At 49.2% G+C, this 16,565-nt stretch overlaps 1 protein-coding gene across 3 annotated transcripts in view; it reads right to left on the bottom strand.

Moving 5' to 3' along the window:
• Window positions 1-15,810, bottom strand: part of tmtc1 (transmembrane O-mannosyltransferase targeting cadherins 1) — a 163,527-nt gene extending 147,717 nt beyond the window's left edge. For 2 of the 3 annotated variants that reach the window (XM_060903388.1, XM_060903387.1), the window contains exon 1: window positions 15,385-15,810. In XM_060903388.1, coding sequence (XP_060759371.1) covers window positions 15,385-15,695 — 311 coding nt within the window. In that variant the 5' untranslated portion in view covers window positions 15,696-15,810. Of the gene's footprint in view, window positions 1-12,140; window positions 12,244-15,384 lie in introns of those variants that run through there. The other variant, XM_060903389.1, reaches the window with a different exon arrangement.
• Window positions 15,811-16,565: the final 755 nt, after the last annotated feature.

Consider the following 16,565-nt stretch of genomic DNA (forward strand, 5'->3'; position numbering starts at 1 on the left):
ACGCTGAGCACAACACACACACGCAACGCTGAGCACAACACACACACACACGCAACGCTGAGCACAACACACACACGCAACGCTGAGCACAACACACACACACGCAACGCTGAGCACAACACACACACACGCAACGCTGAGCACAACACACACACGCAACGCTGAGCACAACACACACACACACGCAACGCTGAGCACAACACACACACACACGCAACGCTGAGCACAACACACACACACACGCAACGCTGAGCACAACACACACACACGCAAAGCTGAGCACAACACACACACGCAACGCTGAGCACAACACACACACACGCAACGCTGAGCACAACACACACACGCAACGCTGAGCACAACACACACACGCAACGCTGAGCACAACACACACACACGCAATGCTGAGCACAACACACACACACACACGCAACGCTAAGCACAACACACACGCAACGCTGAGCACAACACACACACGCAACGCTGAGCACAACACACACACGCAACGCTGAGCACAACACACACACGCAACGCTGAGCACAACACACACACACGCAACGCTGAGCACAACACACACACACACAACACTGAGCACAACACACACACGCAACGCTGAGCACAACACACACGCAACGCTGAGCACAACACACACACGCAACGCTGAGCACAACACACACACGCAACGCTGAGCACAACACACACACGCAACGCTGAGCACAACACACACGCAACGCTGAGCACAACACACACACGCAACGCTGAGCACAACACACACGCAACGCTGAGCACAACACACACACACACACAACACTGAGCACAACACACACACGCAACGCTGAGCACAACACACGCAACGCTGAGCACAACACACACACGCAACGCTGAGCACAACACACACACGCAACGCTGAGCACAACACACACACACACACACAAAACGCTGAGCACAACACACACACACACGCGCAACGCTGAGCACAACACACACACGCAACGCTGAGCACAACACACACACGCAACACTGAGCACAACACACACACGCAACACTGAGCACAACACACGCAACGCTGAGCACAACACACACACGCAACGCTGAGCACAACACACGCAACGCTGAGCACAACACACACACGCAACGCTGAGCACAACACACACACGCAACGCTGAGCACAACACACACACGCAACGCTGAGCACAACACACGCAACGCTGAGCACAACACACACACACAACGCTGAGCACAACACACACACACGCAACGCTGAGCACAACACACACACGCAACGCTGAGCACAACACACACACGCAACGCTGAGCACAACACACACACGCAACGCTGAGCACAACACACACACACGCAACGCTGAGCACAACACACACACACGCAACGTTGAGCACAACACACACACGCAACGCTGAGCACAACACACACACGCAACGCTGAGCACAACACACACACACACACAAAACGCTGAGCACAACACACACGCGCAACGCTGAGCACAACACACACGCAACGCTGAGCACAACACACACACACGCAACGCTGAGCACAACACACACACGCAACACTGAGCACAACACACACACGCAACGCTGAGCACAACACACACACGCAACGCTGAGCACAACACACACACGCAACGCTGAGCACAACACACACACGCAACACTGAGCACAACACACACACGCAACGCTGAGCACAACACACACACGCAACGCTGAGCACAACACACACACGCAACGCTGAGCACAACACACGCACGCAACGCTGAGCACAACACACGCACGCAACGCTGAGCACAACACACGCACGCAACGCTGAGCACAACACACGCAACGCTGAGCACAACACACACACACAACGCTGAGCACAACACACACACACGCAACGCTGAGCACAACACACACGCAACGCTGAGCACAACACACACACGCAACGCTGAGCACAACACACACACGCAACGCTGAGCACAACACACACACGCAACGCTGAGCACAACACACACACAAAACGCTGAGCACAACACACACGCGCAACGCTGAGCACAACACACACACGCAACGCTGAGCACAACACACACACGCAACACTGAGCACAACACACGCAACGCTGAGCACAACACACACACGCAACGCTGAGCACAACACACACACACACGCAACGCTGAGCACAACACACGCAACGCTGAGCACAACACACACACGCAACGCTGAGCACAACACACGCACGCAACGCTGAGCACAACACACACACACACAAAACGCTGAGCACAACACACACGCGCAACGCTGAGCACAACACACACACGCAACGCTGAGCACAACACACACACGCAACACTGAGCACAACACACACACGCAACGCTGAGCACAACACACGCAACGCTGAGCACAACACACGCAACGCTGAGCACAACACACACACGCAACGCTGAGCACAACACACGCAACGCTGAGCACAACACACACACACAACGCTGAGCACAACACACACACGCAACGCTGAGCACAACACACACGCAACGCTGAGCACAACACACACACGCAACGCTGAGCACAACACACACACGCAACGCTGAGCACAACACACACACACGCAACGCTGAGCACAACACACACACACGCAACGCTGAGCACAACACACACACGCAACGCTGAGCACAACACACACACGCAACGCTGAGCACAACACACACACACACGCAACGCTGAGCACAACACACACACGCAACGCTGAGCACAACACACACACGCACAACGCTGAGCACAACACACACACACACAACGCTGAGCACAACACACACACGCAACGCTGAGCACAACACACACACGCAACGCTGAGCACAACACACACACACACAACGCTGAGCACAACACACACACACACAACGCTGAGCACAACACACACACGCAACGCTGAGCACAACACACACACGCAACGCTGAGCACAACACACACACACACGCAACGCTGAGCACAACACACACACGCAACGCTGAGCACAACACACACACGCAACGCTGAGCACAACACACACACACGCAACGCTGAGCACAACACACACACACGCAACGCTGAGCACAACACACACACGCAACGCTGAGCACAACACACACACGCAACGCTGAGCACAACACACACGCAACGCTGAGCACAACACACACGCAACGCTGAGCACAACACACACGCAACGCTGAGCACAACACACACACACACAACGCTGAGCACAACACACACACACAACGCTGAGCACAACACACACACACACAACGCTGAGCACAACACACACACACACAACGCTGAGCACAACACACACACGCAACGCTGAGCACAACACACACACACACGCAACGCTGAGCACAACACACACACGCAACACTGAGCACAACACACACACACACAACGCTGAGCACAACACACACACGCAACGCTGAGCACAACACACACACGCAACGCTGAGCACAACACACACGCAACGCTGAGCACAACACACACGCAACGCTGAGCACAACACACACACGCAACGCTGAGCACAACATACACGCAACGCTGAGCACAACACACACGCAACGCTGAGCACAACACACACGCAACGCTGAGCACAACACACACACACACAACGCTGAGCACAACACACACACACACAACGCTGAGCACAACACACACGCAACGCTGAGCACAACACACACACACGCAACGCTGAGCACAACACACACACGCAACACTGAGCACAACACACACACGCAACGCTGAGCACAACACACACGCAACGCTGAGCACAACACACACGCAACACTGAGCACAACACACACACACACAACGCTGAGCACAACACACACGCAACGCTGAGCACAACACACACACACACAACGCTGAGCACAACACACACACACGCAACGCTGAGCACAACACACACACACGCAACGCTGAGCACAACACACACGCGCAACGCTGAGCACAACACACACACGCAACGCTGAGCACAACACACACACGCAACACTGAGCACAACACACACGCAACACTGAGCACAACACACGCAACGCTGAGCACAACACACACACGCAACACTGAGCACAACACACACGCAACGCTGAGCACAACACACGCAACGCTGAGCACAACACACACACGCAACGCTGAGCACAACACACACACGCAACGCTGAGCACAACACACGCAACGCTGAGCACAACACACACACACAACGCTGAGCACAACACACACACACAACGCTGAGCACAACACACACACACGCAACGCTGAGCACAACACACACACAACGCTGAGCACAACACACACGCAACGCTGAGCACAACACACACACACACGCAACGCTGAGCACAACACACACACGCAACGCTGAGCACAACACACACACACACGCAACGCTGAGCACAACACACACACGCAACGCTGAGCACAACACACACACGCAACGCTGAGCACAACACACACACACGCAACGCTGAGCACAACACACACACGCAACGCTGAGCACAACACACACGCAACGCTGAGCACAACACACACACACGCAACACTGAGCACAACACACACACGCAACGCTGAGCACAACACACACACACGCAATGCTGAGCACAACACACACACGCAACGCTGAGCACAACACACACACACACGCAACGCTGAGCACAACACACACACACGCAACGCTGAGCACAACACACACACGCAACGCTGAGCACAACACACACACACACGCAACGCTGAGCACAACACACACACGCAACGCTGAGCACAACACACACACACACGCAACGCTGAGCACAACACACACACGCAACGCTGAGCACAACACACACACACACGCAACGCTGAGCACAACACACACACACGCAACGCTGAGCACAACACACACACGCAACGCTGAGCACAACACACACACGCAACGCTGAGCACAACACACACACGCAACGCTGAGCACAACACACACACACGCAACGCTGAGCACAACACACACACGCAACGCTGAGCACAACACACACACGCAACGCTGAGCACAACACACACACACGCAACGCTGAGCACAACACACACACGCAACGCTGAGCACAACACACACACGCAACGCTGAGCACAACACACACACACGCAACGCTGAGCACAACACACACACGCAACGCTGAGCACAACACACACACGCAACGCTGAGCACAACACACACACGCAATGCTGAGCACAACACACACACGCAACGCTGAGCACAACACACACACACACACACGCAACGCTGAGCACAACACACACACACGCAACGCTGAGCACAACACACACACGCAACGCTGAGCACAACACACACACGCAACGCTGAGCACAACACACACACGCAACGCTGAGCACAACACACACACACACACGCAACGCTGAGCACAACACACACACACGCAATGCTGAGCACAACACACACACGCAACGCTGAGCACAACACACACGCAACGCTGAGCACAACACACACACACGCAACGCTGAGCACAACACACACACACACACACAACACTGAGCACAACACACACACACACGCAACGCTGAGCACAACACACACACACACGCAACGCTGAGCACAACACACACGCAACGCTGAGCACAACACACACGCAACGCTGAGCACAACACACACGCAACGCTGAGCACAACACACACGCAACGCTGAGCACAACACACACACACAACACTGAGCACAACACACACACGCAACGCTGAGCACAACACACACGCAACGCTGAGCACAACACACACGCAACACTGAGCACAACACACACACGCAACGCTGAGCACAACACACACACGCAACGCTGAGCACAACACACGCAACGCTGAGCACAACACACACACGCAACACTGAGCACAACACACACACGCAACGCTGAGCACAACACACACACGCAACGCTGAGCACAACACACACACGCAACGCTGAGCACAACACACACACGCAACGCTGAGCACAACACACACACGCAACGCTGAGCACAACACACACACGCAACGCTGAGCACAACACACACACGCAACGCTGAGCACAACACACACACGCAACGCTGAGCACAACACACACACACAACGCTGAGCACAACACATACACACACGCAATGCTGAGCACAACGCACAACACACACACACGCAACGCTGAGCACAACACACACACAACGCTGAGCACAACACACACACGCAACGCTGAGCACAACACACACACGCAACGCTGAGCACAACACACACACGCAACGCTGAGCACAACACACACACACGCAATGCTGAGCACAACACACACACGCAACGCTGAGCACAACACACACGCAACGCTGAGCACAACACACACACACGCAACACTGAGCACAACACACACACGCAACTCTGAGCACAACACACACACACGCAATGCTGAGCACAACACACACACGCAACGCTGAGCACAACACACACGCAACGCTGAGCACAACACACACACACGCAACGCTGAGCACAACACACACACGCAACGCTGAGCACAACACACACACACACGCAACGCTGAGCACAACACACACACACACGCAACGCTGAGCACAACACACACACACACGCAACGCTGAGCACAACACACACACACACGCAACGCTGAGCACAACACACACACGCAACGCTGAGCACAACACACACACACGCAACGCTGAGCACAACACACACACGCAACGCTGAGCACAACACACACACACGCAACGCTGAGCACAACACACACACGCAACGCTGAGCACAACACACACACGCAACGCTGAGCACAACACACACACGCAACGCTGAGCACAACACACACACACGCAACGCTGAGCACAACACACACACGCAACGCTGAGCACAACACACACACGCAACGCTGAGCACAACACACACACTCAACGCTGAGCACAACACACACACACGCAACGCTGAGCACAACACACACACACGCAACGCTGAGCACAACACACACACGCAACGCTGAGCACAACACACACACGCAACGCTGAGCACAACACACACACGCAACGCTGAGCACAACACACACACACGCAACGCTGAGCACAACACACACACGCAACGCTGAGCACAACACACACACGCAACGCTGAGCACAACACACACACACGCAATGCTGAGCACAACACACACACGCAACGCTGAGCACAACACACACACGCAACGCTGAGCACAACACACACACACGCAACGCTGAGCACAACACACACACACACGCAACGCTGAGCACAACACACACACACACGCAACGCTGAGCACAACACACACGCAACGCTGAGCACAACACACACGCAACGCTGAGCACAACACACACACGCAACGCTGAGCACAACACACACGCAACACTGAGCACAACACACACGCAACGCTGAGCACAACACACACACACAACACTGAGCACAACACACACACGCAACGCTGAGCACAACACACACGCAACGCTGAGCACAACACACACACGCAACGCTGAGCACAACACACACGCAACGCTGAGCACAACACACACACGCAACACTGAGCACAACACACACACGCAACGCTGAGCACAACACACACACGCAACGCTGAGCACAACACACACACGCAACGCTGAGCACAACACACACACGCAACGCTGAGCACAACACACACGCAACGCTGAGCACAACACACACACGCAACGCTGAGCACAACACACACACACAACGCTGAGCACAACACATACACACACGCAATGCTGAGCACAACGCACAACACACACACACGCAACGCTGAGCACAACACACACGCAACGCTGAGCACAACACACACACGCAACGCTGAGCACAACACACACGCAACACTGAGCACAACACACACGCAACGCTGAGCACAACACACACACACAACACTGAGCACAACACACACACGCAACGCTGAGCACAACACACACGCAACGCTGAGCACAACACACACACGCAACGCTGAGCACAACACACACGCAACGCTGAGCACAACACACACACGCAACACTGAGCACAACACACACACGCAACGCTGAGCACAACACACACACGCAACGCTGAGCACAACACACACACGCAACGCTGAGCACAACACACACACGCAACGCTGAGCACAACACACACGCAACGCTGAGCACAACACACACACGCAACGCTGAGCACAACACACACACACAACGCTGAGCACAACACATACACACACGCAATGCTGAGCACAACGCACAACACACACACACGCAACGCTGAGCACAACACACAGAGATGGGTTAGATTAACTCGAACAACTAGCGCACACAGGCAGAGAGAGACAGACACAAACAAACAGACAGACAGATACAAAATCACACACACACACACACACACACACACACACACACACACACACACACAGCTGAAACAGGTTTACTGATCAAATTCTATTCAAATATTCACAACATTTATATTGACAAATCCACCTTTAAAAGCGAGACAGGCTTTAAAGGAAGATAAAAACTCACGGTGGAAATTTCTATATTCTTCACTTCCCATTCAGTTCTGATGCCACAAAACAATCAAAAGTAAATTCTTTAACCATCTCCGTGTGCGATTCCTGTAATCTACATGTTTTATCCCCCATGACCGTTTCCCACACTTCTTCCTTATTATCTGTTCCAGAACATTCTCTCGGTTCTCCAAATAAAACGTGATACTGAAAGACTGTCTGCCTTTCGAAATAGTAAAAGGATAAATCTGCTGGATCCTAATTAACAAATTCATTATCATTTTCTTCAATTAAATCAAGTGAACAGTATTTCAACTGTATCCAAATAAATCTTTATAGGAATTAAAATTCAAATTTTAAATAAGCTTTGATAGGAACTTTGAGGAAACCCGTGTGCACAAACACACCGGCACACAAACCCACCGGCACACAAACCCACTGCCGTTCCAGGGGCCATTATTTTCGTTCTCTCACTAACAAACACGGCTCATTAACTGATGTGCTGAAGAAAGGTGAACGGGCAGATGTAGAGAAATATGAGGAACTGATGACCTCCTGGACACCCAACTGCTTTTTATGAGTTTTTATAGATGTATAAAATTGAGTAAAACACTGAGTATAGATTATATTAGGCCAAGTTTACATTAGACCGTATCTGTCTCGTTTTCTTCGCGGATGCACTGTAAGTTTACATTAAACCGCCTGGAAACGCCGGGAAACGGGAATCCGCCAGCGTCCACGTATTCAATCCAGATCGTGTCAGCTCCGGTGCTGTGTAAACATTGAGAATACGCGGATACGCTGTGCTGAGCTCTAGCTGGCGTCTCATTGGACAACGTCACTGTGACATCCACCTTCCTGATTCGCTGGCGTTGGTCATGTGACGCGACTGCTAAAAAACGGCGCGGACTTCCGCCTTGTATCACCTTTCATTAAAGAGTATAAAAGTATGAAAATACTGCAAATACTGATGCAAATACTCCCCATTGTGTAGTTATGATTGTCTTTAGGCTTGCCATCCTTCCACTTGCAAGTGGTAAGTGATATGCGCTGGGATCACACACACAGCGGCTCAGTCCCGAATCACTGCTCGTGCCCTTCACTCGCGCGCTGTGTGAGCTGCGCAGGGCCGGAGTGCGCACCCTCCAGAGGGCACTCGCTGTTCAGGGCGGAGTGATTTGGAGCGCAGGATGCCTGCGGAGCCGAGCGTATCCGTGTATTGGCGTTGCTATGTGCACGAAAATCGTGTATTGGTGTTGCTGTGTGCACGCTAATCGTTTTAAAAACGTTAATCTGATGATCCGCTGATACGGTCTAATGTAAACATGGGCTCAGTCCATGTACTGTAGTGGAGGGCGATAAGTAGGGAATAAAACATACGGAGTTGTGCTGTTAAAGGAAAATAATCAACAAAGCAATACTGTGTCACCCTACAAAGTTAGCGAGATTCATTTCCTGTAGTGCTTTATTCCTCTTATAATACGGATTTGACGATGCCACCACTTTGCCCCGTTTTCTCCCCAACTTGGCCAATCGCCACACACCAACCAGAAGCCATCAGCCCCTTGAAAAGAGTTGCAGGATGACCTGAAAGCAGCAGGAAGAACAGCTACAAACAAAACGACTGTATAAGCAATGAACTGCACCGTAATAATATGTACTTACTGACCGAGTGCGAGGGCCGGACGGGAAAATATTTGGCTCGAGGTCACACCGAGATCCGTACAAATGACCAAGAGCCAAATATTTTCCCATCCGGCCCGACCTAACTCAGTCAGTAAGCATTTTATCATGTGACCTTTTTAAATTAACATACACCGTGGAAAATAATGAACAACGGTGTGTGAAAAACGAACCAATCAATTTTTATTTGATTGACAGCAAACTGTTTATACGCTGAATCACTTTTGCACGAGTCTGAATTCTATAAAATACAACTGACTACTGTTCTCTGGACATGAAAACGATTTTAAAATAACATCGTTAGTAAACGTCGGTTCAAACTCGGGTCAGCTCATGGAGACATCATCAATACAAGCCGATTAAATCTACACAAAAGACGTTTGATTTGAAAACAAAATAGAGTCGAGTCGGCAGTCGAGTCAGTTCAACCTTCATCATCTGATGATGATGACGACGACTCGATAACAAAACGTCTTCTTTTTCGGAATAACGGAGGTGTACTTGTATAAACAAGTGAATTTCTTTGCTCGAAAGTACCCTTTTTTCCCCTTCGACAATTTCAGCTTGTTCCATGACGTCCATGTCTGAAATCTCATCTCATCTCATTATCTCTAGCCGCTTTATCCTGTTCTACAGGGTCGCAGGCGAGCTGGAGCCTATCCCAGCTGACTACGGGCGAAAGGCGGGGTACACCCTGGACAAGTCGCCAGGTCATCACAGGGCTGACACATAGACACAGACAACCATTCACACTCACATTCACACCTACGCTCAATTTAGAGTCACCAGTTAACCTAACCTGCATGTCTTTGGACTGTGGGGGAAACCGGAGCACCCGGAGGAAACCCATGCGGACACGGGGAGAACATGCAAACTCCACACAGAAAGGCCCTCGCCGGCCACGGGGCTCGAACCCGGACCTTCTTGCTGTGAGGCGACAGCGCTAACCACTACACCACGGTGCCGCCGTGTCTGAAATCATCTGGATAATAAAATGCACTTTCACTGTGCTCAGTCGTGTTGCTCGTTTTTCAAAGTAACAATTCAGAGTAAAATGAAAACGGTGGGCCGCATACGACTTTTTCCAGACCGGATTCAAAAATCCGTATCTGCCCATTCACGTGACTTTTCCCAGTGGTTGGTGGCCTCTGGTTAGAGGGGGGATGGCCACAGAGTGACGTTGTGAGACAACAGGAGGTGAGATTGAACATGGCAGCGTTCTGTTGCTCGACACCGGGAATTATAACAATGACAACGAGTGTGGATTCGATAGACTCAGTTTTTTTTCTCCTCCCATGTATTGAAACTGCAAAAATACAATTATTTAAGTCTGGAGCAGTTGGAAGAATTTATTGATAAATAAATAAATACACATGGAGAACCACGAAGACGATGCGAATAACCCAAGAGAAAGAAAAAAAGGACTCTGCCACCGACATAGATGATCTCCTGACTTTTCCCAAAGGTTTTACAAAGCGCGCACATGTGGGGGTCCGTACAGGTCATATGATAATCTCTGTGGGCGGCACGGTGGTGTAGTGGTTAGCACGGTCGCCTCACAGCAAGAAGGTTCCGGGTTCGAACCCAGCGGCCGGCAAGGGTCTTTCTGTGTGGAGTTTGCATGTTCTCCCCGTGTCTGTGTGGGTTTTCCCCCACAGTCCAAAGACATGCAGTTAGGTTGACGTGGGGCGGCCTTGGGCTGAGGTGCCCTTGAGCAAGGTACCGAACCCCTGACTGCTCCCCGGGCACTCTGGGCTGCCCACTGCTCCGGGTGTGTGCGTGTGTTCACTACTTCAGATGGGTTAAATGCAGAGGATGAATTTCACTGTGCTTGAAGTGTGCATGTGATGAATAAAGATTTCTTCTTCTTCTGTTCTTACACCTCAATGCAAAATCCCTCTGCTAAAAAAAGAAGCACGTCTAAAAGCATTTTCGAAAAACGTTTGCAACAAAATCCCAAGAACACCATCCTACCCATCAGTGAAGCACCTTGGTGGGAGCATCACGGCGGTATGGAGCTGCTTCTGGGGTGTTACACATGAGCGATGTCCTCAAAGATACCCATCACAGGGGAATTCCATTTCATCAGCCAAGACACTTCATCTGAGGAGGTGATGGCCATCTAAACAAGATCCCAAACACACAGCCAAAACCTCCAACATGCGGCACAAAACCTACATCCTTCAGAAGCACTTCACATGTTACACCTGATGAAACACTGGCATATCAAGCTTTTTTTTCAAACGACAACATTAAGCTCTAATGCTAGACACAACTCTAAATACCATGACGCCAAACCAGCAATAAACACACTCTCCCTCCACACACACACACACGCAAGTGAAGTAATATAAACAGACTGAGGCGCCGAGGCGGAACACAAGAGACGGCTGGGTAATCTTGTTATCTATCATGGCTAATAAAGCAAAATATACTGTAGATAAATATATCAGAACCAAGCAGCATGTCGACCTTTATTAAACACCCGAAGGAAAAATGCAGGCAGAGAACATGTTCGATATGTACGGTACAGAACGAACAAAGCTGTACCAAAAAAAAAAACAGCCACAAAATAATATTACAGTACTGTTTGTTTTGAAAGTTGATCTAGAGTTCCAGCCATCCATCCATCCCTCCATTATCCGTAGCCGCTTATCCTGTACAGGGTCGAAGGCAAGCTGGAGCCTATCCCAGCTGACTACGGGCGAAAGGCTGGGTACACCCTGGACAAGTCGCCAGGTCATCACAGGGCTGACACATAGACACAGACAACCATTCACACTCACATTCACACCTACGGTCAATTTAGCCCATGTTTACATTAGACCGTATCAGCGGATCATCAGATTAACGTTTTTAAAACGATTAGTGTGCACACAACAACACCAATACACGATTTGCGTGCACACAGCAACACCAATACACGGATACGCTCGGCTCCGCAGGCATCCTGCGCTCCAAATCACTCCGCCCTGAACAGCGAGTGCCCTCTGGAGGGTGCGCACTCTGGCCCTGCGCAGCTCACAGAGCGCGCGAGTGAAGTGCACAAGCAGTGATTCGGGACTGAGCCGCTGTGTGTGTGATCTCAGCGCATATCACTTACCACTTGCAAGTGGAAGGATGGCAAGCCTAAAGACAATCATAACTACACAATGGGCAGTATTTGCATCAGTATTTGCAGTATTTTCATACTTTTATACTCTTTAATGAAAGGTGATACAAGGCGGAAGTCCGCGCCGTTTGTCAGCAGTCGCGTCACATGACCAACGCCAGCGAATCAGGAAGGTGGATGTCACAGTGACGTTGTCCAATGACGACGCCAGCTAGAGCTCAGCACAGCGTATCCACGTATTCTCAATGTTTACACAGCACCGGATCAGACACGATCTGGATTGAATACGTGGACGCTGGCGGATTCCCGTTTCCAGGCGGTTTAATGTAAACCGTCACCTCATAGCAAGAAGGTTCTGGGTTCTAGCAGCTGATGAGGGCCTTTCCTTTCTGTGCGGAGTTTGCATGTTCTCCCCGTGTCCGCGTGGGTTTCCTCCGGGTGCTCCGGTTTCCCCCACAGTTTCCCCCAAAGACATGCAGGTTAGGTTAACTGGTGACTCTAAATTGAGCGTAGGTGTGAATGTGAGTGTGAATGGTTGTCTGTGTCTATGTGTCAGCCCTGTGATGACCTGGCGACTTGTCCAGGGTGTACCCCGCCTTTCGCCTGTAGTCAGCTGGGATAGGCTCCAGCTTGCCCGCGACCCCGTAGAAGGATAAAGCAGCTACAGATAATGAGATGAGATGTTATGATTTATTTAGAAGGAAAAGTGGGCGTGTCTTTCAACTGGTGGCAAAGTTTGAAAAATAGTGACCTGCTGAACACAAATAAAAAAAATATTTTCTTAAATAAACAAACAATCATGCATATTTGCTTACCAGTGTTTAATCTTTGTACAACTGGATTTGATTTTTTTTATTTTATAAAACAGCTGTTGTGATTTATTTAGAAGGAAAAGTGGGCGTGTCTTTCAACTGGTGGCAAAGTTTGAAAAATAGTGACCTGCTGAACACAAATTTAAAAAAAATTTTTTTTTTAAATAAACAAACAAACAAACAAACAAACAAACAAACATCATGCATATTTGCTTACCAGTGTTTAATCTTTGTACAACTGGATTAGATTTTTTTATTTTATAAAACAGCTGTTATGATTTATTTAGAAGGAAAAGGGGGCGTGTCTTTCAACTGGTGGCAAAGTTTGAAAAATAGTGACCTGCTGAACACAAATAAAAAAAATATTTTCTTAAATAAACAAACAATCATGCATATTTGCTTACCAGTGTTTAATCTTTGTACAACTTGATTTGATTTTTTTTATTTTATAAAACAGCTGTTGTGATTTATTTAGAAGGAAAAGTGGGCGTGTCTTTCAACTGGTGGCAAAGTTTGAAAAATAGTGACCTGCTGAACACAAATTAAAAAAAAAATTTTTTTTTTAAATAAACAAACAAACAAACAAACATCATGCATATTTGCTTACCAGTGTTTAATCTTTGTACAACTGGATTAGATTTTTTTATTTTATAAAACAGCTGTTGTGATTTATTTAGAAGGAAAAGTGGGCGTGTCTTTCAACTGGTGGCAAAGTTTGAAAAATAGTGACCTGCTGAACACAAATTAAAAAAAAATTTTTTTTAAAATAAACAAACAAACAAACAAACATCATGCATATTTGCTTACCAGTGTTTAATCTTTGTACAACTGGATTAGATTTTTTTTATTTTATAAAACAGCTGTTGTGATTTATTTAGAAGGAAAAGTGGGCGTGTCTTTCAACTGGTGGCAAAGTTTGAAAAATAGTGACCTGCTGAACACAAATTAAAAAAAAAATTTTTTTTTAAATAAACAAACAAACAAACATCATGCATATTTGCTTACCAGTGTTTAATCTTTGTACAACTGGATTAGATTTTTTTATTTTATAAAACAGCTGTTATGATTTATTTAGAAGGAAAAGGGGGCGTGTCTTTCAACTGGTGGCAAAGTTTGAAAAATAGTGACCTGCTGAACACAAATTAAATTAAAAAAAAGAAGTGCAGAAAACAGGTTAAGAGCAACACGCTGCAGAAACGCCTCGTCTTTGCGTTCATGCAGATGTGCAAAGCCGAAACATCTGCTCTACAAGTGGTGCGCGCGCGGCAGCGGGACGGGACGGGACGGGACTCACTTGAAGGTGAGCGCGCAGAGCGGCCGGTAGGACTTGTGGCTCGTGTTGTCGGCCATCCTTTTGCCCCAGAAGTCGTTGGTGAAGATGCTGCGCAGGCTGGAAGCGGGCCGCATGTCCGGGTTGTTCACGATGGCCCACACATCGTCGTGCACGAACTCCCCCCGCAGCGAGTTCCCGTAGCAGAGCGCGCACGCGGCCAACAGCGCGCCGTAAACAGGAACGAACAGCGCGCGGAGGAACAGCGGCCGCCCCCCACCACCTCCTCCTCCTCCTCCCCCCGCCCCGCGGCTCCTGCTGCTGTTTCCGGTCATGTCGCTCCTGTCCGCGCGCAGCGACCGGAACACTCACAGCGGAAACACACAGCTCGTGCCATCTCTCTCCTCACGCGCTCGGGATGCGGAGCTGCACTGAGCAGAGCGGAGCCGCGTCGCGCCAGAAAAAGCCAGAAATCCGCCTCCTTGCGCATGCGCAGTGATGACTCACTTCGTACTGATTCGATTCTTCTGAACTGTATTGATTCATTGTATCGATTCACTGATTCACCACGCATGCTTGGGCAGCCGACATCACTTTAAAGGTGCCTTAGGGAAGATACTTTTTTTTTTTGTGGGTTGTTTGTTCTATTCCAGGGGTTTTCAAAGTGTGGGAGAGTCAGCCCCCCTCAGAGAGCAAATAAACAACAGCGCCCCCCACACACAATTTTTGTTGTTGCTATACTTAATGTTCCATCCGTATTTTTAAAAAATGGTTGTTGTACATTATTTTTTTCTTTTACACATTTTAAACATATGAGCTTTTTTAAAACCTCTTTTTTTTTTACACATTTTAAACATTTGTGCTTTTTAAAACCTCTTTTTTTTTTTTTACACATTTTAAACATCTGTGCTTTTTTAAAACATCTTTTTTAACACATTTTAAACATCTGTGCTTTTTAAAACCTCTTTTTTTAACACATTTTAAACATCTGTGCTTTTTAAAACCTCTTTTTTTTAACACATTTTAAACATCTGTGCTTTTTTAAAAACCTTTTTTTACACATCTTAAACATCTGTGCTTTTTTAAAGCATCTTTTTTACACATTTTAAACATCTGTGCTTTTTAAAAACCTTTTTACACATTTTAAACATCTGTGCTTTTTTAAAACCTCTTTTTTACACATTTTAAACATCTGTGCTTTTTAA

This window comes from Neoarius graeffei, chromosome 21, assembly GCF_027579695.1.
Source record: "Neoarius graeffei isolate fNeoGra1 chromosome 21, fNeoGra1.pri, whole genome shotgun sequence".
NCBI lineage: Eukaryota > Metazoa > Chordata > Actinopteri > Siluriformes > Ariidae > Neoarius > Neoarius graeffei.